The 25,327-nt window shown below is 42.2% G+C and overlaps 1 protein-coding gene and 1 pseudogene across 1 annotated transcript in view; both read right to left on the reverse strand.

Moving 5' to 3' along the window:
• The window catches only part of NDUFS4 (NADH:ubiquinone oxidoreductase subunit S4), a 93,715-nt gene that overhangs the window by 49,878 nt on the left and 18,510 nt on the right, over positions 1-25,327 (reverse strand). The window contains exon 2 of the mRNA XM_004583697.3: positions 12,701-12,779. Within this exon, the coding sequence (XP_004583754.1) occupies positions 12,701-12,779 (79 nt within the window). The remainder of the gene's footprint in view (positions 1-12,700; positions 12,780-25,327) is intronic.
• On the reverse strand, positions 20,876-21,041 carry LOC131483137 (U2 spliceosomal RNA; annotated as a pseudogene).

Raw genomic sequence — 25,327 nt, forward strand, 5'->3', positions numbered from 1 at the left:
TCGGAGGCCTATTGAGTTGGCTGTTCTGAGTCTTATTCCTACTAATGTGCCAGGAAGAACAGAAGATGGGCCTTGTCACCCATGTGGAAGAGCAGGTGGGTTCCTGACTCCTGGCTTCAGCTGGCCTAGACCTGGCTATTGATGCCATCTGGACAATAAAAACTTGCCCTCTGCCCCGTTTTTACCCTCACCACCCACCCTGCAGAGCAGCCCTTGGGAATTACTGAGAAGCTTATTTCCAATTCAGTATGCAGAATTCTGTCTTATACTCCCTGGGCAAATGTTGACCCAACAAATGGAAGAGATAAGGAAGTCCATAACACCAAATTAAGAAATAAGACGTAACACCAAATTGAGAAATAAGAAGTAGCCTTTTCCTACTTTTAAAAAATTGAGATTTAATTCCTGAACAGCAAAACTCAACCTTTTTAGTGTACAAAACTCATTTTTCTTTTCAAAAATAGGCTTTCTTTTCAGAAATGAGTTTTGACAAAAGAATCACGACCTTAAGAACAGCTGTATCATTCTAAATTTCCTCACTTCCCTTTATACTTCAACTCCAGATGCATTCAGTCCTGACAACCCCCACCAGCTTCCTGACCCTATAATCTTACCCATTTGAAAGTGTAACAGGGGATCATATAGTACACAGTCTTGATCCTGGCTTCTTTTATTAGTGCTGTTTAAATTTTTAGATACAACTTTTTTAGATACATATTTTTCAAATATTTTCTCCTAATATTTTCTCACCTTTCCTATCTCCCCACACTCTTTCAAAGAACAGAAGTTGAGAATCAAGATGGCAGAATAGGGTAAGGACACGTTTAAACAGACGGAGAAACATTTATTCAGGATGAAGCAGAGAGGACACATTCCAGGAAATAGGAAAGGACAGAACAACAGCAGAGGGGTACCTGGAGACTGACAGACACAGGAAAGCAGCAGACACAACAGTGTGGTGTTGCAGTGACTGATACTCCAGCAGCATTCAGCTAATGGCAATCTGAACTCCACCAGCAGCCAGAATTCCACCAGAAACCAGGTGGGAAGGGACTTTCACTGGGAGCTTGCGAGGTGAGCCCAGACAAAGAACTGTGCGTCCTGCTGGTCCATTTGATTTGACCAGGAGCAGAGACAGAGCAGCAGATCCCAAACAGACAGTGCGAGAACAGAGTGGATTTCACAGCCGGGTCAGCCCCCTAGAGCCGCATTGGGAGCCATTTTGCGTAAGGAGGCAAGTGAAAGGACTGAGCATACACTGAGCTGGGAGTGAACTCATTTCTGACTCAATGAACTGCAGCAACGTGGCATTCTACAGGTTCCACCCAAGACAGGTCTGGGTAGCCCTAAGACCGGATGGCCAGCAGATCAAGAACTGAGTTCTGTGGATAGCACTGGTCCCACAGGAAATACCGACTGTGGCATCGTACGGGTCAAAATAGGTCCGTGTGGCACCCAGAACTAACGTCCAACAGGTTCCGGCAAGATCAGTGCCACCAACAACCTAACTATATAGGACGCCTGGTGTCTCACTAATCCTGGTACCTGCTCCAACCGAAAGTCGGATAAAGGTTTCAAAGACAACGGTGCAGCCTCAGCATGGTATCACAGGAGGTGGAGAGTGGTGATCCAGGAGCCGGAGCTATGGAGAACACGGTGGAAATCTAACATAAGAACCCAGACCTGGAACTTGCTGGGGGCTGTGGCACAATTGGCTGCAAGCAAAGAGTTGTGTACCAACCGCAATAAGTAAAATCTCATTGTAGACCTGTGGGTGACACAGCTTAGAAACCTGCCCCAAGGAGAAGACTCTGCTAACCAGAAGTGCAATGACCAAGAACAAAAGAAGAGACAAAAGCACAATGAATATTATTGAAAACTCCCCTGCAAAGGAGCAAAACACTATGCCAATCTCAGAGTTAACTGAGGAAGACATCGAGAAAATGGGGCACACAGAATCCATAAGACTCATTTTAAAGCTTCTGATCAACAATGAGAAGCACATACAAGAGTTGAAAGAATTTAAGGACGCAATAAATCAAGTCAAGGCTGATATATCAGAAATTAAGAACACAGTAGAGCAAATTAAAAGTACAATGGAGAGTCTCCAGAACAGAATGAAACAAGCAGAAGAAAGAATCTCAGAATTGGGAGACATTTCCTGTCACCAGGGGGAAGCAAACAAAAAACTGGAAGCAGAGCTGGATCAGGCCAAAAAAAGTATTCAAGAATTGAAAAACACCATGAAGAGGCCAAATATAAGAGTTATGGGAGTCCCAGAAGGTGCAGAAAGAGAAGCTGAGTTTGCAAACATATTTAATGAAACAATACAGGAAAATTTCCCTGATCTGGAGAAAGAATTGGGAAACAAGATCCAGGAGGGGCACAGAACTCCCAACAGGCTTGATCAAAAGTGATCTTCACCAAGACACATGATCTTCAAGTTCTCTTCAACTGAACATAAGGAAAAGATCCTGAAATGTGCACGTGAAGAAATCAATTGGCATATAAAGGAATGCCAATTAAACTCACAGGAGATCTCTCACAGGAAACTCAACAGGCAAGAAGAGAATGGAGTGACATATTCCAGATTCTAAAAGAAAAAAATTGTCAGCCTAGGATAACATGTCCTTTGTAACAAAAGCTTTCTTTTGTCTTTGAAAATGAAATAAAATTCTTCCACAGTAAAGAAAAGTTAAAAGAATATGCCTCTTCCAAACCTGCCCTACAAATGATACTTCAAGATGTTCAAGATGTTCTCTTCCCAGAGAAGAGGAATAGCACCCACCAAAACCAAAGGCAAATGGGAAGAACATCCCAGTAAGATGACAACAGAAGACTAAATCAATGAACAACCCATTCCTAAAATGACAGGACCAAAGTACCATCCATACATATTAACCCTGAATGTAAATGGCTTAAGCTCAATCAAACGTCATAGAATAGTAGACTGGATTAAGAAACAAAACCCATCTATTTATTGTCTAGAAGAGACACTTCAACAAAAATCGGCGGAAACTATATCGCATGCGTTTTGTTGTTTTCTGTTAGTTTCACTTCTTCAAAACACTTTCTTCTGATTAAATCAATGACTCATAGATCATACAGTAGCATCATTTTCTGCAACAAGGTTCTTGATTTTCATTTCTTCAGCTGCACATTAGTCATTTAGTAGCATGTTATTTAACTTCATAGTGTTGTTGATTTCTTTTTTCTCCCTGATGTTGATTTTGTTTGGTGGTTTTTCATTTAAGGGGATGTATAGTAGCTGTGTAATGGAGACTGTCATATCTAGTAACATGTCACTTAACTTCATGGCATTGTAAATTTCTATTTTTGATTCCTGTTGCTGATTTTGTATTATGACTTTTCATTTGAGGGGATGTACAGTAGCTGTGAAATGGAGACTAACATCCAGATGTGAGGACACAATGTAGTATGCATTTCTACTTCCAGACAAAGACGGACTTACAATGAAACTGTTCACTGTACCTTCACAATAGGATGCTGGACTCTCTGCCACTGTCCATGCCCGCAATGATGGACATATGACTGTGTATGAAGAACTATATTTTTAGTAATGATATAGAGGAACTAGGTGGGGGAAGAGAATTGAGGAGGGGATAAGGGAAATGCCAGGAGCTTATGGAATTGTATCATAAGATAATAATAATAATAAAATGTAAAAAAAAAGTTCATTTGTCAATACGTCCAATTTCGAACTAAATCATAATTTTTGTTTTCAAAAAAAAAAATCTAACCTAAAGTTACAAATATACCATGAATTTATATGTAAGACCTGGGAGTTAATTTTTGTGCCTGATACAAAACTTGGGTAAAAAGTTTTTGAGTTTGAATATATTATCTCAACATCATTTGTTGAAAAACTTTTCCGTAAGAAATAATTTTCTAATATGGCTAATCAGTAATTAAAAAAAAAAAAAAGACAGAAAATAGCCTTATAAGGAAGTGAGAGCCAGTTAACTGGAAAACAGAAGTTGGGGAACCAATTGCTCAGCATAATTAAAAAAACTAACTCCCCTCAGAAAGCTACCTGAAGACCACTTACACTTCTCCACTCACACATGCTGTGACGCAACCATCTCCCTCCTCAGTCCAGCTTTTGTTTAGTTACCCACTAGAAGCTCAGGCAATACACGCGTATACAATACATAACGTAAAACACAATTAACCTGTTATTTAAAATATAAGAATTCACTTCACATTTTGAAGCATGTTATAACAAAATGCTGACATACTTCATATAAAAAAAAGCCTGTTGCCCAGCTGTAGGCAACTGCCTGGGCTGCCTTATACTGGGAGAAAAGCAGCCAACAGTTAGATGGCATGCAAGTCCTGGATAATGTCAAATTTGTTTTAATAATACCAGCATGACATAATAGTTGCCTATTCTATATGTTTTGTCTTGTTTTTAAGGTATGTGGAGTGCCTCGTCAAAGGATGGAAAACAGAACAGATTGGACCACTTTTCCAGCCAAGCTTTACAACATGTTCTTGGGCCTGTAGATGATCTAAGATGGATTTGGTCAGCCAATAGACCTTAGAAAGATTTTCTCAACCCTAGTGCAAAGAAGCCGACCTTGAGGACCCTGACCTTCTCATCACGAATAAAACCATCAAGTAATAACCCTCAGCACACTTCACCACCCCGGGGTATCTAACTACTGATGTAGTTTGAAAGCAAGGAGTGGCCTCCCTCCCCTTCCTCCACTGAGGATTCAGCAGAAAAAAACAGAAACATTTGATCCCACCCACCTCCCTCCATACCTCCACCCTTTCCACCCTAATCAGAGGCCCACATGGGCATGCATCCCTCAACTATGTAAGCCATGTTATAAGTAAAAAAAAGAAAATAATAAAGACAATTAGTCTTTTCCAAATTAAGAAAAAAAAAAAGATGTGGGGAAAGCAAGGAATGATGGGGGAGGCTAAGGTGTGGGGGACAGGAGCTACAGATCACCCTGGTAGGAGATCTGGGAACACGCTGGAGTGAGAGGAGCTGAAGGACTGTTTGACAGCGGAGAAATGACATCTGTGGGCTTCCACGGTTCGGGTCTTTGTACTGAGAGGTAGGCAAAGGAGCTGAGATCAGGTGATTTAGACGGCAGAAACGGGAGGGCATGTCTGGGTCAGGCCAAGACACCCACTCACTTGGGCGATGGTGGGCTAAGTAGCATCGCCTGCTGCCTGCAAAAGCTGGGACTATGGGGCATGCCTGGCTGAGTTAGGCCACAGTACCCAATGCCAGCAAGGGTCAGAGCAGGGAGTGGGCACAGACTTTTTACGTCATGGTCAAGTGGGTGTTTCCAAGGATAATTCTGCCCTTTGTTTCACCTTAAAGCTCTCAATAGAAGTTCAATAGGCGGTGCATGATGCGTATCAATCAGTAACATTCCTACTGCAATCCTCATTCCACAACTTAATCTTGAATCAGTTAAGGGAAGAAATGCATCATCAAAAAAGGGGGGGGAACCTAAAGATCAACCAAGGTCAATAGGGGCAGCAGAGAGAGACAGCATGAATTGTAAAAGGCCCTCTAGCAAGACTTAGCAGCAGCATCAACTTCCAAGCTCACACTGATAGTAAAAACCAACTCCACAGCTGCAAACAATGCCCGAATTGATTACAGAATTCTCAGCTGGGGTGGTCCCGTGTCCACACAAAGGAAGGTGGAACTGCCTTCAGGTGGTTGCAGAGATATCTGCTGGGCCCTGCCATGCAGCGGGAAATTCCTTGTGGCCCTGCCTGCAATGGAACTGTTCTCTTCACACCTTCGTATCCCCCACATCCACTGCAAGAACCCCAGCACTAGGCTGCAGCACCCACCAGCATGTGCAAAGCTGACACTGAGAGCAAACCATGCCAAGCAGGGCCAGGGTACCTGCCAGCAGGTATGAGATCCAGGGCTGGGAGGGGGCTTGAGAGGGAAACTTGGGGAACTCCCCTGCTAGGAAATAGATGCTGCAGGGGAGCACCAAAGCCAAGCATGAGGGCAGAGCAGGGCAGGGCAGGCCAGGCCAGGCTGCTGCACTGCTTGGCAATTATATGTGTCAGTTCTTAGAATAGGCCAGGCTGGAACAGGCTGCAAAACCGACTGGCATGAATCAGAGCCAGGACAGGATTTAAGCCATGCCAAGGTGGGCTTGGCTGCAACACCCACCAGCAAGAGCTGAGACTGCAGGAGGGCCATGCCAAGCTGGGTGGAGGCACCAACATGTACAAGACCTGGGGCTGAGATTGGGCCTGATAGGGAAACTTTGGGGACTTCTCTGCTAGGTCTGAATTCCCACTGATGAGTGCCAAAGAGCTATGAGTGGACCAGGTTGGGCAAAGTTTCAACATCCATTGGCAACATGTGAGCTAGGTCTGGGGGTAGGCCAGACTGGGCTAGACTCCAGAACACACTGGCACTCAGAAAAGCCAGAATGAGTGTGGGACAGGCCAGGCTAGGCTCGGCCATGACATCCTCCAGGTCACATGAAAGCCAGGTCTGGGGATGGGACAGGCTGGTTTAGACTGTAGTACCTACTGGTAAAAGCCAGAATTGCTGTGGGCCAGTCAGGCTAGGCCACAGTAACTATTGGTGAGAACCAGGACTGGGGGCCAGCCATATTAGGCTGGACTGGAGAGCCCATTGGTACTTGCAAGATCCAGGTCTGGGAGCGGGCCTGGTAGAGGAACTTGGAGAACTCCCCAGGTACACTACAGCTCCTGTTGGTGAGCATCAGAGCGGGTCCTGGGGGCAGTTTAGGACAGGCTGAACTGCAGCACACTTGAGCATGTATTTGGGCCAGGTTTGGAATTGGTTCTGACAGTCCCATCCCCAGGAGCTGAAATTTGACAGCCAGAAGCAATTCCAAACCGTTGTCGCCCAAGAGAATAAAAAACCTCCATCCCTCATTCCTCCCCAGCCTTCCTCAACTAAACAAAAATAAGTAAATGAAAAATGTTACCGAAAAATTGTTACTGATATTCAAAATGTAAAAATAATCAATTCCAATTACTTAGTGTTTCTGCCAGTGTCCTTTTGAGTCACTAGTCTTCAGAATGCTGCTTGACAGAGACCTCCATTACAGGATGTTATAAAAACAAAAGGACATAAAATTTCTATTTTTTAAATTTTATTTAACTCCTTAATACAAACCTATACGAATGGCTAAATTCAGGCTTGAAAGTGAACTTGAAGTTTTACTTATCCATACTAAATACTACTTCAGTAACTGAATAAACTATAAGCAAGGCATCTTATTCCAGATGGAATATCTTAACTGATTTTGACTATTACACCCATGGGCGCATGACAGAGCCCAGCGATTTCCAAAGTAACACCTACAAGAATGAGGGAGACCTTTGTCTCCAAAAGCTTTAATGAGAAAAATTTTCGGCGAGGAAGCAAGGGAATTTGCGAAAACCCTCTGGGATGGTAAGTCAGAACCTGGAAGCACCACTTGCATTCAGCAGAGCTCAGAGGAAAGGCACATACTGTGCCCATAGGGTCACAGACAATGCGCAGGATGCAACTTCGCGACCCTCTCTGACTCTGGGTTAGGACAAATGCCTGACAGGGAAAGGGCCTGGCCACTGCCCTGGGGGAGGGACATGCTCCTTTCCCATTTCTGGGTAGGGCGTCAAAGCTGCCAGTGAAATCCGCCTTTCTCCTCCTCCCAACTTTTTCTTAAGATCTGTTTTACTTTTATTTGAAAGGTAAAGAAGGAGAGACACATCTTCCCTTGCTGGTTCATTCCTCAAATGACCAGAACGGCTGCAGTTAAGGGAATTCAAAGCCAGGAGCTTCTTCCCAGTCTCCAACAGGGGTGTCCAAGGACATAAGCTATCCTCTGCTGCCTTTCCTGGTCACAAGCAAGCAGCTGGATCAAAAGCAGAGCAGTCAGGACACAACCAGCAGACACGCAGATGGAGGTTGAGCCTACTAGCCACCACGCCAGCACTGAAGCAACTTTGAGTTGTGGCAAGTGGCCTGACGGGGGAAGCATGCACACCCTCCACCAATGAGCTGCAAAAGCAGCTACAGCAGAGCAACCTGAGGTGGCTGAAGTAGGAAACACTGCTGCCTTCTGCAACTGTGCACACACATTCTTATGGCTGAATGGAGCTTCAACACCATGTAACTGGGAATCTTACTTAGATATATATTTTTTATTTTGAATTTTTGAATTATGTGGTACAATTTCATATAGATTGGGATATCCCCCTAAACTCCCACCCTGACAGATTTTTCCCAATTTTAATACAGTGGTATCATCATTCATAAGGAATTATAATTCCATCAGTCTCTTATTTAAGCGTACCCCAGCACTGCTGGTACAAAGTCAGGCAGTCCAGCATCCCACTGTCTACACTTGTCAAACATGTAACTGGAAATCTTACTCAAACAGTAAGTGGGAATTCACCAACTATGTGATGTGTGTGGAGAGTGGCCGAGTTACAGGATATATGGAGAACACCTGCATGTGCTGGTGTGGGCAGGGTGAAGCCAACTCATGCATCGATCACCTGGTAAGAGAAGCTAAAGCAGTGATTTCAGACAGTGATCCCTGTCGCCCCTGTGCTGACAAAACCGGAGATCAATCATGCCCAACCTAGGTACCACCCTGAACTCTCACTCCACTCTTAAATTCAGACCCAATACATCACCTATGCCTAGACCACACCTCCAGCCATCCACCAAGTGAGCAATCACTCTACCAAGTCACAGACTACTGCGTCTGAGTTACTCCACTTCCCACTGTTGGAGGCATCCCCACTAATCTCCAGAACCAGACAGGGATGCCCACTCTCACCACTGTTCTTCAATACAGCCCCAGTAATTCCAGTCAGAGCCATTAGGAAAGAGAAATCAAAGGGATACAAGTCGGAATTGTGGAAGTCGAACTCTACTTGTTGCAGATGACATGATCCACCACAAAGAGAAACCGAAAGACTCCATGAAGAGACTACCGAAACTCCTAGACAAGTTTGGCAACTTGCAGGACATAAAATGATCATGAAAATCAATAGCCTTTGTATACACAATTACATAGATGAGAAGTTTTAAGATCAGTCCAATTCACAACAGCTGCAAAAGTTTAAAAACCTTGTAATAAATTTAGACAAGGATGTGAAGAATCTCTACAATAAAACTATAAAATTAAAGAACTTGCCATGTTCATTAATAACTTCAAAATGCCCATACTGCCCAGATTAATTTTCAGAATCAATGCAATCCCAATCAAAATACAACATTTTTCTGATGTGGGAAGGATGCTAAAATTTACAGAAAACACAAGAGACCCCAAATAGCTAGAGTAATCTTAAGCAACAGAAACAAAGCTAGAAGCATAACAATAGCAGATCAAGTAGGACTATAGAGCAGTTGCAATCAACAGCTTGTACTAGCGCAAAAAACAGACCTGAACACCTTTGGAACAGAACAGAAATCCTAGAAATAAAACCACGCAGTTGTGTCACAATACTGGCCCTGGGCAACATATAACTGGCTAATTCACTAACTTTTCAAACCAGAACAAAAGGAAAATAGAAGAAAAATTACTATGCTTTAATTTTTGAGGATTTTACAGAGAATATACTGTAATACTGAAACAAGCTCTTGAGCCACCTCTCAGAGCTTAAGAAGAGACAGTGTGCTTGGGGGTTAAGCCATGGTTTACAACTGCAACAACAGTTTGAGTCCCAGGTACTTGACTTCAATCTATTGGCCTCTAACGTGCCCGAGAAGGCGGCAGATGATAACCCAAGCAGCCCACATGAACAGAACTCCAGCCCCAGTTGTTAAAGAAATGTGAAGAGTGAACACATAGATGCAAGATTTCTCCCTTGGTCACTCTGCTTTTTAAATAAAAAATAAATAGCTCTAAAAAGAGGCAGATTGTGTCCTCACTGATGAGTGAATATATGGATATCAAAATCCTCCTCCTTTCACTTGTATTTACTACTGCCTCATTTCTTTCATGCTGAACTAAGCAGGCAGTGTGTTAACAACTCAAAAAAAAAAACCAAAAAAAAAACTACAAATGGATGAAGAAGATGATGGCCTGGCATGATGGCACAACAGCTAAATCCTCATCTTGTAAGTACTGACATCCCAAACGGGTGCCAGTTCATGTCCCAGCTGCTCTGCTTCCCATCCAGCTCCCTGCTTGCGGCCTGGGAAAGCAGTCGAGGATGCCTCAAAGCCTTGGAACCCTGCACCCGCACGGAGACACAGAAGAAGCTCTGGCTCCTAATTTCAGATCGGTGCAGCTCCGGCCATTGTGGCCACTTGGGGATTGAACCAACAGATGGTATTTATAAAAATATAAGATATTATAAAAAGTTTTAAACAATTTATAAAAGTAAATAAATCTCTCTAAAAAAAAAAATAATAAAAGACTTAATGATGGAGAACAGATCTAGGTAGTGGGAACCAAAACTCTGAATGCCCTGATGCAGAATAAAACAGCAGGTTTCAGGTTTGACGCGGCAGTAGCACGGAATGTTGAGAGACTGGAGAGGAAAGCACCAGCTAAATTCACACAGGGTTTCAAAGGCCAAGTGCTGGAGCCAATGAAGTGCACAGTGAGCTAAACCATCACTCACAAGGCCAGCTGGAGTACTGGCTACCCTACTTCAGATTTAGCTGCCAGCTAACATACCTGAGAAAGCAGCGGAAGAAGGCCAAGGGCCTGGGATGTTGCCACTCACAAGGGAGACCTGGATGGAATTTCAGGCTCCTGGCTTCAGGATGGACCAGCCCTGGCTATTGTGGTCATTTGGAAAGTGAATCAGTCTCTCTTCTTTCTCCGACACTGCCTTTCAAAGGTCATGCTAAGATCTTAATGACTACTCTAAGGGAAACAGAAAGCCCCCAAAAATTTTATACAGGAAAAAAATGTACAAAACCAGCATTTTGCAAGATTCTGCTCCGGGCAGGAGTTAGGTGTAACAGGTAAGACACCATGGGGGACATCTGCAGGCGGCATCACACAAGGTTGGAGTATTAGCTCTGCTCCAGATGCCAACTTGTGATCAATGTGCAATTAGGAAGGCAGCAGGACAGCGCCCCTCTCAGCCATGAGGAAGAGCCAGACTGGGTTCCCAGTTACGGGCTCTCAGCTTTAGCCTGGCTCAGAGACTGAGGGAGGCTAACTGGGAAACTATCAGAGTAATCTGGGTGAAAGTTGAAGTCACCTAGAAACATCAGTAGGCATTAAAGAAATTTGAAGCCAAGTTGCAGGCAGCTGCCCAGGGCACCTAGGCAAGTGCCAACCTTATGCAATGTGCCAGCACAGTTGACTATTCTTTAAAGAAAGGGACTGTGGCTAATGTCCTGGGGGCTACTCCACGTACAGCTTTCAGCAGGCAGGGGACTGACCGGTCCTAAGCCAGAGCATCAGGCCAGGGACCTGACACTAGGGTCCTAGGCAGGCCACACCTGCTGTGTGTCACTGCACCAGCCTGGGAACAGCCAGACTAGAAGTCTCATATGTCCTTGGCAGGCCTCACCCATAGCACCCAGACTGGAAGTCACACCGCCCCTGCTCTGTGTATTACTGTCCGCCTACCTGCCAATCAAATGCCTGCTTCCCTAGGGTGTACTCCTCCTCACCTGGGACACGGAGGAGGGATCATAGAACCACTCCCTTTTCCAGGGGACAGAAGAGGGGCTCATTCTCTTCAGGAGGACACGAGATAAAAGTAGAAACACTATTTCCCACCTTGCCTCTCCCAGGCCCCCATCTCTGAATATGACCCACATGTGGGTATGATTTCCTCATCTTTTAAATAAAATTACAAAACAAGAACAGAAATAACTTGAACAGGCTGGCACTGGGAGCAGAAGGTTAAGCCACTGCCTGCCGTGCTGAATTCCCACTGGCATCCCACTTCCAATCCAGACAGTGGCTAAGGTGCCTGGGAAGGCAATGCAGATGGCCGGGTCCCTAGAATCCCGACCCTCACAGCAGACCTGGGAGAAGCTCCTGTTGTGTGCGATTGGCCTGGCCCAGCCCCAGCTGCTGAGCTGTGTCTTACCTCCTCTGTCTATGAGTCTACCTTTCAAATAAATGAATCAGTTTTTCTTTTAAGGAACTTAAGAACTTGAAGATAAAACTAACCAACCTGAAAGATAAGCACAAGCTTATCTGGAAAATGTGATTTTTCCAAATGGTCTGTCAACTTACCTATTTATCTGTCTCTATTTTTAATGCTGAAGAAATTTAAGTGCGATTATATAAGTTATACTTACAAAGTGATAATACTGCACAACATTTAGAAGGGAAATAGCTAAAAACAAACAGGTCACTCAATGAAAACGGTTAGTAATCCCTGCTGAAACTCAGGTGTTGGTAGTTAAATTTCAAGCATATATACACACAACACAGTAGCAAAGATCCAGGAAAACGAAGTATCACAACTTCTATTACAGCAATGTAACTGAAAGTCATCCAAAAAAAAAGTGTTCCAAATGATATTAATGCCATAAGAAGGAAGCCCTCTCATAATTTTCTTAACAGTCATATATGACTTCATGTATATGACAATTACTTCTTTTGAAACTGTATATGTAATCTAGAAATCCAACTCACTTTCTTAGAAAAACCCCAACACCATACCAAATATCTGTTGTATAAAAGCAACCCTGAAGGCAGAACTGTAGCAACATATAATGGAAAATGCTTACCAATTTCTCATCCACTGTTATGAGTTGCATGTCTCGAGTTTGGTCCTGTGCCAACCTCCATGTGGAAGTACTCAACAACCTGCAACGTGAGATCTGAAGTTAAAAACTGATCCATGCAATGAGAAAAGAGAAGCAGATACATCTTACATAAACAAGCTACTTTACAATATCTTTTTAATGATAGACGTGAAAGAACGAAGAGGGCACAAAAGTCCTTTTTCTCCCCAGCTGGTTCTGTCTGCTGGGTTTGTGGCAGACCCTCACTGGACAGCTCACAACAGGCTGCATTTTATGTCAGTCCACAGTCTGTGTCACAGAAAGGTCACCAGTGACAAGGGCCGTACTGCTCATAGGAGTGCACAGTGGCTGGTTTGTCAGACCCAGGCAGACACATAAAGCTAAATCAACTCTTCTGGAATGCCGATTCCTAAGCGATGGCATCACAAAACAGAGGGGATGAGGGGGCGCAGTCACCATAAAAGTTGTTTTCACTCAATTTCAAACCCAAAGTACTTTAAACAGGAATTATCTATGATTATTTTAGCCTATATTATTAATGCTGATATCCACAAAATTAACATCTGAGTGGTTACAACAGAAATATTAAGTGAGAAGTTAAACAGACAATCTGCCTCTTTCCTATCAGAATCTTCCCACTGGCATCTCTAGCAGTTAAGGCTAAGAGTCTTCCACATACACACTGTCCCTTATACTAACAAACACCATCTTAGCACTGTAGTTTTACAAACTTTGTTACCTTATGTAAATTTTTGAAAAGTAAGTTAGTATATCCAATTATGGTTTCAAATTTCATATAGCATTCAATCCATTACATATATAAATTTTATAGACAATTTTAATATATATTTTAACATAAAATCAATAATTCATGTAAACCTTGATGTACATAGGTTAAAGAAAAGCTACTAACCAGTAATTTAAATCACCTGGAAGCCTGGTATAACAGGCTTCACTAATCAAAGAATATATATCTTTGGGCCCGGTGTGCTAGCCTGGCAGCTAAAGTCCTCGCCTTGAACGCGCCAGGATCCCATATGGGCACCAGTTCTAATCATGGCAGCTCCACTTCCCATCCAGCTCCCTGCTTATGGCCTGGGAAAGCAGTCGAGGATGACCCAAAGCCTTGGGACCCTGCACCTGTGTGGGAGACCTGGAAGAGGTTCTCGGTTCCTGGCTTCAGATTGGCATAGCACCAACCACTGTGGTCACTTGGGGAGTGAATCATCGGACGGAAGATCTTGCTCTCTGTCTCTCCTCCTCTCTGTATATCTGACTTTGTAATAAAAATAAATAAATCTTTAAAAACAATGAAACACTTTTAATACAGCATCAGTAAAGTACCAAGGAGTTTACCAACTGAGCTGAAACCATTTATTCACACAAAAACATACAAAAAAATTGTTAGGGATTGGAGGAAAAAGATCAGTTCATATCTGTTAGTTTGCCTGTTGTCACCAAAAAAAGAAAAAAAGAATTCAGAAAGCAACTATTGAAAGGATGTGGAAAACTGAAAGCCCTCACTGCTGATGAAAATGTAAAATGTTACAGCCTTGGGGCCAGCAACGTGGTGTATCAGGTCAAGCCATCACTGGTAGTGTCATCAATCCACATATGAGCCAGTTCAAGTCCCAGATGCTCCACTTTGGATCCAGCTTCCGGCCTCGCTGCCCAGGAAGGCAGTGAAAGAGCCAACATCCCAGTGCTTGAGCTCCTGTGTCCACATGAGCAACCCAATGATGCTCCTTGCTCTCAGCGTCACCCTGGAAGCTGTGCCCACTTGGACAAACAGCAGATGCACGATCTCTCCCGCCCTATAGTTCTGCCTCTCAAGGAAATATCTTAAAAAAAAAAAGCTGCAGTCCCTATGGAACACAGTGCAACAGTTCCTCAAAATATATAGCAGACTTTCTATATGATCTATCAACTCTACTGACACATAGCCAAATACGCTGAACTCGGGGAGGGAAGCAGGTAATCCGTAAGCCTGCGATTACAGCATCATTACTCACTGTAACCAAAAGGTGGAAGCAACACCAGGGTCTGTTGAATGAATGAACTAAACGTAATGTACATAAATAACAGAATTGTTATTTAGCTTTTAAAAGAGAGGGACAATCTGATACACACTGGAACACAGATGAACCCTGAAGACATTATGGTCAAACAAATAATCCAATCACAAAAAGGATAAACGGTGTGTGAGTCCATTTACATGACTTATCCTAAGTACACAAACTCCTAGCAAGAGAAAGCATCCTGGCTACCAGGCTCGGAGGAAGAGGAAAATGGAAAATTCCTGTTTAATGGGTACAGAGTTCCAGTTTTGAAAGATAAAAGGAATTCTGGAACTATGTATGGTGGTGATCATACACATTAAAGTGAATGTACTTAACATCAATGAATTGTACTTTAAAAATCACTTAAGTAGAAAATTTTATACTATGGAAATTTTAGAACTTTAAAAATAGTTGAACTTGACGGGACAATAAGATACTGGACTCTATGTTTGGTATATGCTTGCAATGGGGAAATCTCAACTGAACTTGAGCTGTGGTTGTGCAACAAGGTGGAGGAATCCACCATGGTGGGAGGGTTTGGGGAGGGGTGGGGAGAACCCAAGTATCTATGTAACTGTGTCACATAATACAATGTAATTACTGAAGTTAAATAAATAATTAAAAAAAAAATTTCATCCAAAGAAAGACTTTCAAGTGTTATATGTGGTAAACATTGTGTTTGTGTTTCCTGTTTATGAAATACATGTATTTCAGTGAAAAAAAAAATAGTAAAGAAAAGGTTTTCCTTGTGAAGAAATTATCCAATCCTGGTTTTTACCACCAGTAAGGAGGCATACATACATAGAAGTTCAAAGCTGATTTATAGACTCTTATCAGATGTACATATAAATACTACATATATCACTCATCTCAACAGAAGTCTAAGCGCTCTGAATTTCAGTGATTATTCATTTGTACTTCCTCATGTAACAAATTTTACAACTTATACTTCTTAAAGTCCTCAGTATATGCCTATGATACAATATGTAACACTTTGTTATCACATATCAAACCAATTAACACCCTTGTAACTTTTCAAACCTTTCACAGTGGCACCATTATTCAACACTTTTCACATTAAAGAAAGCCTATAATTTTAAATCTTTTATTAATAGGCTTATGTTACAAACAAGTACATAACAGAAAATCTTATGAAATTAACAGAAAAATCCAAGGACAAGTAGGCCCAAATGAAGCAGGTGACACCTAAATGACTACTGGATATTACTCAATTATCTAGTTTACATTTCCGCATGGAGATACTTAGCTCAATCAAAGCAGGACAGGTTCAAAGCTACTTGGCAATTTCCTTTAAACAGTGATGTTACTAGTCAGCCACGCACAATGTCACACATCCCTCTGGAGTTTATGCTAATTATCAGGGCTGCCTACCAACAGGGCAGGGCTCCTAAGCATCAGGCATCAATAAAATTAATTAAAGTTAGGTGTCAAGATAGAACTTCTTTTAGCCACGAACTATTAGAAGTGACACACCATCTACCAAAAACATTTTAAAACTCGATACATAGGGCCCGGCGGTGTGGCCTAGCGGCTAAAGTCCTCACCTTGAAAGCCCCGGGATCCCATATGGGCGCCAGTTCTAATCCCGGCTGCTCCACTTCCCATCCAGCTCCCTGCTTGTGGCCTGGGAAAGCAGTTGAGGACGGCCCAATGCCCAATGCATTGGGACCCTGCACCCGCGTGGGAGACCCAGAAGAGGTTCCAGGTTCCCGGCTTCGGATCGGCGCGCATTGGCCCTTTGCGGCTCACTTGGGGAGTGAATCATCGGATGGAAGATCTTCCTCTCTGTCTCTCCTCCTCTGTGTATATCTGGCTGTAATAAAATGAATAAATCTTAAAAAAAAAAAACTCGATACATAATTACTCACCTGGACCTCTGTCACATTAAACAGTGGTCAACAATAGTCCCCAAATGAAGACACAGAGTAGAATCCGTCACTATCCCACAAGGGACATGCTGTATGAATAAGAAATTAATCATTGCTATTTTAAGCCAGATATTTTAGGCTTTAGTACACTGATAGATATCTTGAGAGGCACATTTCTATTCATGTCTTCTCTAGGGAATGCCATGTGAAACTTTAATTCAGGGATGTCTGTTTTATATTGACCGTTTGAAGTTACAAGTGCTATATCTTCAAAGTTGATTATTTTTTTCCTTAAATTTTTTTTTTTTTAATTGCAAAGGCAGGTACAGAGAGGAGATACAGAGAGATCTTCCGTGCACTGGTTCATTCCTCAAGTGGCCGCAACGGCCAGAGCTGAGCTGATCCAAAGCCAGGAGCCAAGAGAGCCTCTTCTGGGTCTCCCACATGGGTGCAGGGTCCCAAGACTTTGGGCCATCCTCAACTGCCTTCCCAAGCTACCAGCAGAGGAACCGGATGGACAACCATATAGGATCCTGGCAAATGCAAGGTGAGGATTTACCCACCAGGTCATCACACCAGGCCCAAGAGTTTTACTATTTTGAAGTGCAAGATGTCACTTCTAAAAATCTATAATTTGGGGGTTTTTAACCAATTGACGATTTACTTTTTTATTCCTTCGAAGCTCAAGAAAAGTCATAAACCCATTAGAAAATTTACAGAAGCAGTCAGCCCCAACTTCCTGCTAATACACTGGGAAGCAACAGACAAGGTGGAGTTCTAGCTTCTAGCTCCTGCCTGGCCCTGCTCTGGCTGCTGTGATCCTTCATGCAGTAAATCAGCGGATGGAAAATTGAGCACCTTCTCTGTGTGTGTGTCTTTCCCTTATCCCCTGGCTACTTTTTCTCCTTCAACTTTTTAAACATTTTTTTCTTTGAAAGAGTTACTTGATTCAAAACAGCTTTGATGGTACTCTTAAGCCATTTATTTCTTAATTTTAAAACTATCTAAAATACAGAAAATTATTTAACAGATTTGTTGAGATTTGTAAATATAATTCTAAGAACATAATCCTTTCCTCCCTCCAGTCCTCTTTCCTTCTCTTTTGAGAAAGCCTTGCTTCTTTTTAGTATTTGAGATAACACTTGAAATTTCCATTACAATAAAAAGGCTTAATACTTCACTGAATAATAAGTTCAATAATTCAAAAGCAAGAAGACCTGAGGTTGGTGAGAATATGGACAACCGCTATAAACAATGTAAATGAAAGTATTTTTTCATTCAAGTAAACAGTAAATTTAAGTAATCACATTGTGAATGTAAAAGGATTACTACAAAATGCTTTACCACTAGTTTTACAAAGGTAAAAACACAAAGCTTCACAAAATAACTATACTGAACAATACTGAAACATGTGAATAAACAAATAAGACATTTATTTTTATTGGAAAGGCAGATTTACACAGAGGAGGCGCAGAAAGACCTTCCATTTGTTGGTTCACTCCCCAAGTAGCCACAACAGCTACAGTTGAGCTGACCCAAAGCCAGGAGAGTCTTCCAGGTCTCTACGCAGGTGCAGGGTCCCAAGGCTTTGGGCCGTCCTCGACTGCTTTCCCAGGCCACAAGCAGGGAGCTGGATGGGAAGTGGAGCAGCTGGGATGGGAACCAGCGCCCACAAAGGATATGGCACTTAAAGGGATAGGATTAGCCAACCCTGCCATTGCACTGGGCTCTTTTTGTTTCTACAGCCTTTTTTTTTTTTTTTTAAGGATCTTTAAGATTTACTGTATTTTCGGGCCCGGAAGGCGTGGCCGAGCAGCTAAAGTCCTCGCCTTGAAAGCACCAGGATCCCTTATGGGCGCCGGTTCTGATCCCGGCAGCTCCACTTCCCATCCAGCTCCCTGCTTGTGGCCTGGGAAAGCAGTTGAGGACGGCCCAATACATTGGGACACTGCAGCCGCATGGGAGACCTGGAAGAGGTTCCAGGTTCCTGGCATCGGATCGGCACGCATCGGCCCGTTGTGGCTCACTTGGGGAGTGAATCATCAGATGGAAGATCTTCCTCTCTGTCTCTCCTCCTCTCTGTATATCTGGCTGTAATAAAAATGAATAAATCTTTAAAAAAAAAAAAGATTTACTGTATTTTCATTGGAAAGTCAAATATGCAGACAGAACAGAGAGGATGATGTTCTGTCTGCTGGTTCACTTCCCAAGTGGCTGCAATGATCGGAGCTGAGCTGATCTAAAGCCAGAAGCCAGGAACTTCTTCCAGGTCTCCCACATGCGTGCAGGATCCCAAGGCTTTGGCCCATCCTCAACTGCTTTTCCCAGGCCACAAGCAGACAGCTGGATGGGAAGTGGGGCTGCCAGGATTAGAACCAGCACCCACATGGGATCCCGGCACTTTTAAGGATAGGACTTTAGCCACTAGGCTACCACACCAGGCCCAAGACCCTTGTTTAGTTTTAAGAAAGATTGCATTTTTTAATCTCTTCATAGTATTCCAACTTTTACTCTTTCCGTCAGCGTAGGATTCTTGGCTTAAAACTACACTGCATTAGCCATAAAACCATTGGTATTATATTTGTATAATAAATATATCTGAATTAAGAAGAATTAGGTCACAGAAAGTATGCTGAAATTTTAACACATGCTATTTGAATGGCCTAGTGCCATTATTCAATAACCACGTATTTAAAAGGGAAAGCTGTTATTAGGTGTTGCTTAGGCTTCAAAGACAAAATGTCCACTAGCAAATCTGGAACACTGGGGTATACTGTTTAAGAAACTAATGATCATAAGATTAAAAACATAAAATACACGGATAAGAAAAAAAAAAACATTGTCTTCACTTTATGAAATAAAATCAGTCATGTAGAGACTTCAGTTACCTAGACCAATGTCAAAATTTCAGCTGTCACTTCAGAGCAGCAGCGCCTAAATTCTTCAATTCTGCACTTCAATTTCCTCATCTGCAGAAATAAGGATGACACTACCTCACACTTCCTGCTAGAACTGAATAGCCTGTCATTGATATGCAGTATCTGTGGTAGGGAATGTTCTGTTCTCCCCTCTAATAACAATCAAAACCATTTAGCTGCTTTTGGGTGCAACAGAAATATCTTTTCCAGATTTTCTCTATGCTAACCAGTTAACTTTGCTTTTTCATCCAAGTAACCAGGAAGTACTAGCAGGTCCACAGCTCTACCTCCTCCTGCACTCCCTCAAGTGGATTAATCCGCCTCCCCGCTTCTAGCCTTTTCTTCCTCAGAGCAACTTTTACCTGCAGAATCAAGCACTGAAGTTCCATCACGCCACTCCTTCACTTAATATGCTTCTGTGATTGGGTGAAAATTTACCTTAAAATACTGCCAGGCACTTGGGGACAGAGGACCACGATACACATCATTTGCTTCACATGGCTCAGGTAAAAAGCGTACATATGTTTATGCACTTATTATGTGGAAAGCAAAATGTTAAATCTAAATAAAAATTATGCAGTGCATCCATAAACTTAAGTGTAAATTTTTAAACAAAATTAAATTTTATTAACAATATTTATTAGTATTAATATTTATTAGTAATTTAATAAAAGTTGAAAAGAAAATTGTGTGATTATTCTGCCTCACCTGTAGAAAAAGGCCAAGAATTTCTTGAATATGCATAAAAAACACTCCGAGAACGAAAGACCAATAATACAGATCTCAGCAGGGGCAGGGCAGGTGTGGGGGTGGGGAACATGGTAAATGAGTACACGCTATATAAAATTCTGTTACTTGTTAAATAATCAAAATATTGCACTGAAAAGTAATGTTAATGGCACTTTTACTTAGGGCATATGTTTATTCTAAGTCCTAAAAGAAATGATTTTATATATATATATATTATATTATATATATATATATATATATATACTTATAAATACACACACATATCTATGTATTGCTAAGTGTCACGATTCTCAAACTGCTTAGTTGGCTGATGAAGGGAAAAAAATCATCTTCAGTGTTAAGCAGTACCATGTAATGCGTGTAAGTTAACTTTAAACTACATTCTAGGAGTAACTACTTATACTATACAGTGGCACTCTATGGACTTCAAACACCATTATCAAAGCCTGCATAAAATACTTTCTGGATAATTCTGCCTTTCAAATAAGTCTAAAAATCTGAAAACATTTCCTTGACAAAAATGAAAAGTATCTGAAATGAATATAGCTGACTAGAAAAACTGGGCACCACTGAATAGTTTTGCAATTTATCAAGCTCAGCAGGCTAGACATTAGAGCAAGTAGGAACTCTTTACTGCCAAGAACCATTTGGATATTTGTAAGAACAGATACTACATTTGTTCTTAGCCAAAAGGCGGAGAAGCGATGCATTTGGATATTTATAAACTAATTCACAGACCACACAAAATTATCAACTAAAAAAAAAATTCCTGCTGGGGGCTGACACAGCAGGTAAAGTCACCACATAAGGCACCAGCCGCCCTCATGAGCGCCTGTTGAGTACCAGCTGCTCCATATCCAACTGCCTGCTAACGTTCCCGGGAAAGCAGTGGAAGATGGCCTAGGTCAAAAGAAGACGCATTCCGGTAACTGGAGGCAAGTTATTAATAACAGGAAAACTAAAAATATTGTGCACTACTCATCACAGCAGTGCCAGTTTGACAGTCTAGTTATTTGAATAGCAGGAAGAGTTAAGGGACAGACACAGACACTCTTTCATTTCCTCAGCCAGCCCCATCACCCAGGGCTGGGCCAGGCCAGGCAAGACTAGCACTCCACCCACATCCCGTACAGGTGTGGGAGCAGTCAGGGGTTTGATACATCTACTGCTGCATTCATAGGTGCACTAGGAGGGAACTGAACTGAGGCAGAGCAGCCAGGACTCCAACTGGCCCTCGGAGATGGGATGCTGGTGTTACAAGCAACTATGCCATGCACTTGAAAAAACATCTTAAAAATCAAGTCCATTAATTTCATGGATTTTACTTTTTTAAACTCAAAAAGACAAAAGAATCTTAAAAGTACAATACAGGGCCCGGCATGGTGGCCTAGCAGCTAAAGTCCTCACCTTTCATGTGCCAGGATTCCATTTGGGTGCCGCTTCTAAAACCTGGCAGCTCCACTTCCCATCCAGCTCCCTGCTTGTGGCCTGGGAAAGCAGTCGAGGATGACCCAAAGCCTTGGGACCCTGCAACCACATGGGAGACTCAGAAGAAGTTCCTGGCTCCTGGTTTCGGATCGGCACAGCTCCTGCCGTTGCGGTCACTTGGGGAGTGAATCATCGGACAGAAGATCTTCGTCTCTGTCTCTCCTCCTCTCTGTATATCTGACTTTGCAATAAAAATAAATAAATCTTTTTAAAAAAAATTCTCTCCCATTCTCTGTAACTCTGCCTTTCAAATAAAAATTAAACGAGTACAAAATACAAACTAGACTTTATCAACACTTGATATTAACAAAAATGTAAGTGAATAAAAGCCCCAAAAGTCACAAAAAATGATCAGATACACAAAATTTCATAAGGGTTAACTAATGAAGAAAACAGCTTGCTTGATGTTCAACTTAAAGTGTATATGCTTTAACATCATTTAAGAAAAAAAACTCAATAGTAAAGTTCACCCAAATGTCATCAACAAAACTAGAGAGTAATAAACCTGAATAAGGGAACTAAAATGTCCACTGACCTCCCTCAGTAAATTACTGAACTGAAAACCTAAGTCAATGACATTTTAATAAGCACTGTCAGAACTGCACATGCCTTCTGATTTTAATCACAAAACCGATCAACAGGAAGATGAGATAAGAAGCCAGAATTTTATCCACTGATTTCTCATAAGAAATATTCTCTCAGTAACTGTCATTTTTTTAAAAAATCTTGAGAAAAGTGGGTTGGAGTTTGGGAGGGTAGCTGTGGCATAGTGGATGTAACTACCACTTGGAACGCCTGCAATCCAGATGAGCACCCATTCAAGTTCCGGCGGCTCTGCTTCCAATACATCTCCCTGATGTGTCTGAGGAAGCAGCAGAAGGTGGCCACGTACTTGGGACCCTGCAGCCTCATGGGAGACCAGGAAGGAGTTCCTGGCTCAGCCCAGAATGTTGAGGCCATTTGGGGAGTGAACCAGAGACAAAGATCTCTGAATCTCCCTCTCTGTAACTCTGCCTTTCAATTAAACCTTTTTTAAAAATCCATTGTTTAAAAACTTTAATTTGGGCCTGGTGGCGCGGCCTAGCGGCTAAAGTCCTCACCTTGAAAGCCCCAGGGATCCCATATGGGCGCCAGTTCTAATCCCGGCAGCTCCACTTCCCATCCAGCTCCCTGCTTGTGGCCTGGGAAAGCAGTCAAGAACGGCCCAAAGCTTTGGGACCCTGCACCTGCGTGGGAGACCCGGAAGAGGTTCCTGGTTTCTGGCATCGGATCCGCGCGTACCGGCCCGCTGCGGCTCACTTGGGGAGTGAATCATCGGACGGAAGATCTTGCTCTCTGTCTCTCCTCTCTGTATATCTGACTTTGTAATAAAATGAATAAATCTTTAAAAAAAATGAAATAAATAAAAACTGTAATTTTTTTAACTTCAAAATATTTTTAGTTGTCTTAGCAATTATCCAGACAATAAAATGCCTGAAATAAGCAAGAAATATCTATGAATTCTTAAATCAACTAGTTAACTACAAAACAGTATATGCTTTAAAAGCCCAGTTAGACTCTACCTACCATATATCCTTTAGAAACTTCTCCCAAAATTCTCATCAATTCTCAAGTCATCGAACACTTGTTGAAACTACACATTGTGTCTTACACACCATACCAGATCCAACAACTAGCTTTCTAGAGTGTATACTTCCATGGGACAGCAGACATACACACCATTATTGCACTATCATCGGTCAGAATGTTAACGGTAGTTGTTACGACAAAGGTATCGATGCAGATAGGTTTCCTAAAGTGCTTCCAAGAACAATTTTGATTTCTCTATTCTTGCCAATCTAGCCAGTGCCTGACACTAACTGAGGCCATAGGCTGTATGTTTACTGAATTCCTGGCATGGTTGTGATTCTTCACATCCATCTAAAACTCAGTGGATCTGAAACAAGTTAGCAATCATTAACTCTAGCGCTCCATTTGCTTTCCTTCCTACTGACACCTAGCCAGTTACTTAAGCTGTGCATCTATGTATGAAGGAGCTCCAAGAAGTAGAGCCACAAACCATCTCTTCATGTGATAGTCCTCTAGCACCAGAACAAATTGTTCTGTGTTTATTTTTTTAAGTGATCACTAATAATGAGTATTCATTTGCATTTTAAATGTTTTAAAGATTCTCCAACCACCTTTCAGTTGATATGTATTCAATTTCTTGAGCCAAAAGTCCATATTTTAGCATAAATTGTGAACGGTACATACTGAGATACAAGTTGTTGTGAATTTTAGAAAAAAAAAAGTGTTCTATTTCTGGACGTCAGAACTCAGCAGTGAACCTGAAAGGGCCAAGGCCCCAGCAGGACTGGGTTTGCTTGCAGGTGGCAGGGGAGAAGTTAGTCCCTCTAACTTTTACAGACTGCTAGCATTCTTTGGCATGAGCTCCCATCACTCCATCCTGCTGTGAAGGCCACACAGCCTTCCCCCACTTCCTCCTGCACTATCCTTAGAAGGACCACCACCATCACCATCACCATCACCATCACCATGGGCACATCCAGAGTCATCTTTCCTTCTCAAGAGCACCAACTGAATCGCCCCTCCCAAGGCCCTTCTGTCAGATCACATTACCAATAACAGATAGCGGAGATTAGGACATGAGCACATTGAGGGCACCTCTATTAGCCTACTACAGATGAAGTTACTAGTAATTCTCCAGGTTTTAACTTAGAGTGCGGATGGTGTCAGCACTGTGGGAGCAGTAGTGAAGCCACTGTTTGCAATGCCCACATTTCATATTAGAGCGCTCTTCTAGTCCTGCCTGCTCTATTTCTGATCCAGCTTCGACTAATGCACCTGAGAAAGCAGAAGACAGAGCAAGAACTTGCACCTGTGCACCTTTTGAGAGCCCAATATAAAGTTACTGCTTCCTGGTTTTGTCCTATGCTGGCCCCAACTCCTGCAGACATTGGAGAGTGAAGACGCAGATCAAGTTTGTTTGTTGAATAGTGGGCTGGAGGGGAATGGGAGAGCTGTCCCACTCTCACTATGCCTTTCAAATAAATCAATTAAGTAAACTAATGGTAGGTTCATTTTGCTATTGTTCTTACTATATACGTTACATATGTTTATGCATATGATATTGTACAGTTTGGAACATTTTTTAAAAGAGTGAACAGTTATTAAAGAAATCCTGACAGTTCAATGAATGGATGAAAGAATGAGTATTCAAAAGGAAACTGAGAAAAGAAAATTGAAAGCAGAACTCAAAGGAAAAAAATTCTTTCAAGAATAGGAGTGTCATCTTTTGGGATTGCAAAAGTCATGTAAGATTAGGACTGAGAAGAGTATATTCAATTTAGTAACAGGGTTACTATTGACCTTGAAAGCTATTTCAGTGGAGCAGTAGATGCCAAAGACAGACTGCATGAGGCTGGGGAGGGCATGGGAGGTCACAATCTGGAAAGACACAGTTGGAGAAAATTCTTTTACATACTCATGAATAAAATACTACAA

Source organism: Ochotona princeps, chromosome 23 (genome assembly GCF_030435755.1).
Source record: "Ochotona princeps isolate mOchPri1 chromosome 23, mOchPri1.hap1, whole genome shotgun sequence".
Classification (NCBI taxonomy): domain Eukaryota; kingdom Metazoa; phylum Chordata; class Mammalia; order Lagomorpha; family Ochotonidae; genus Ochotona; species Ochotona princeps.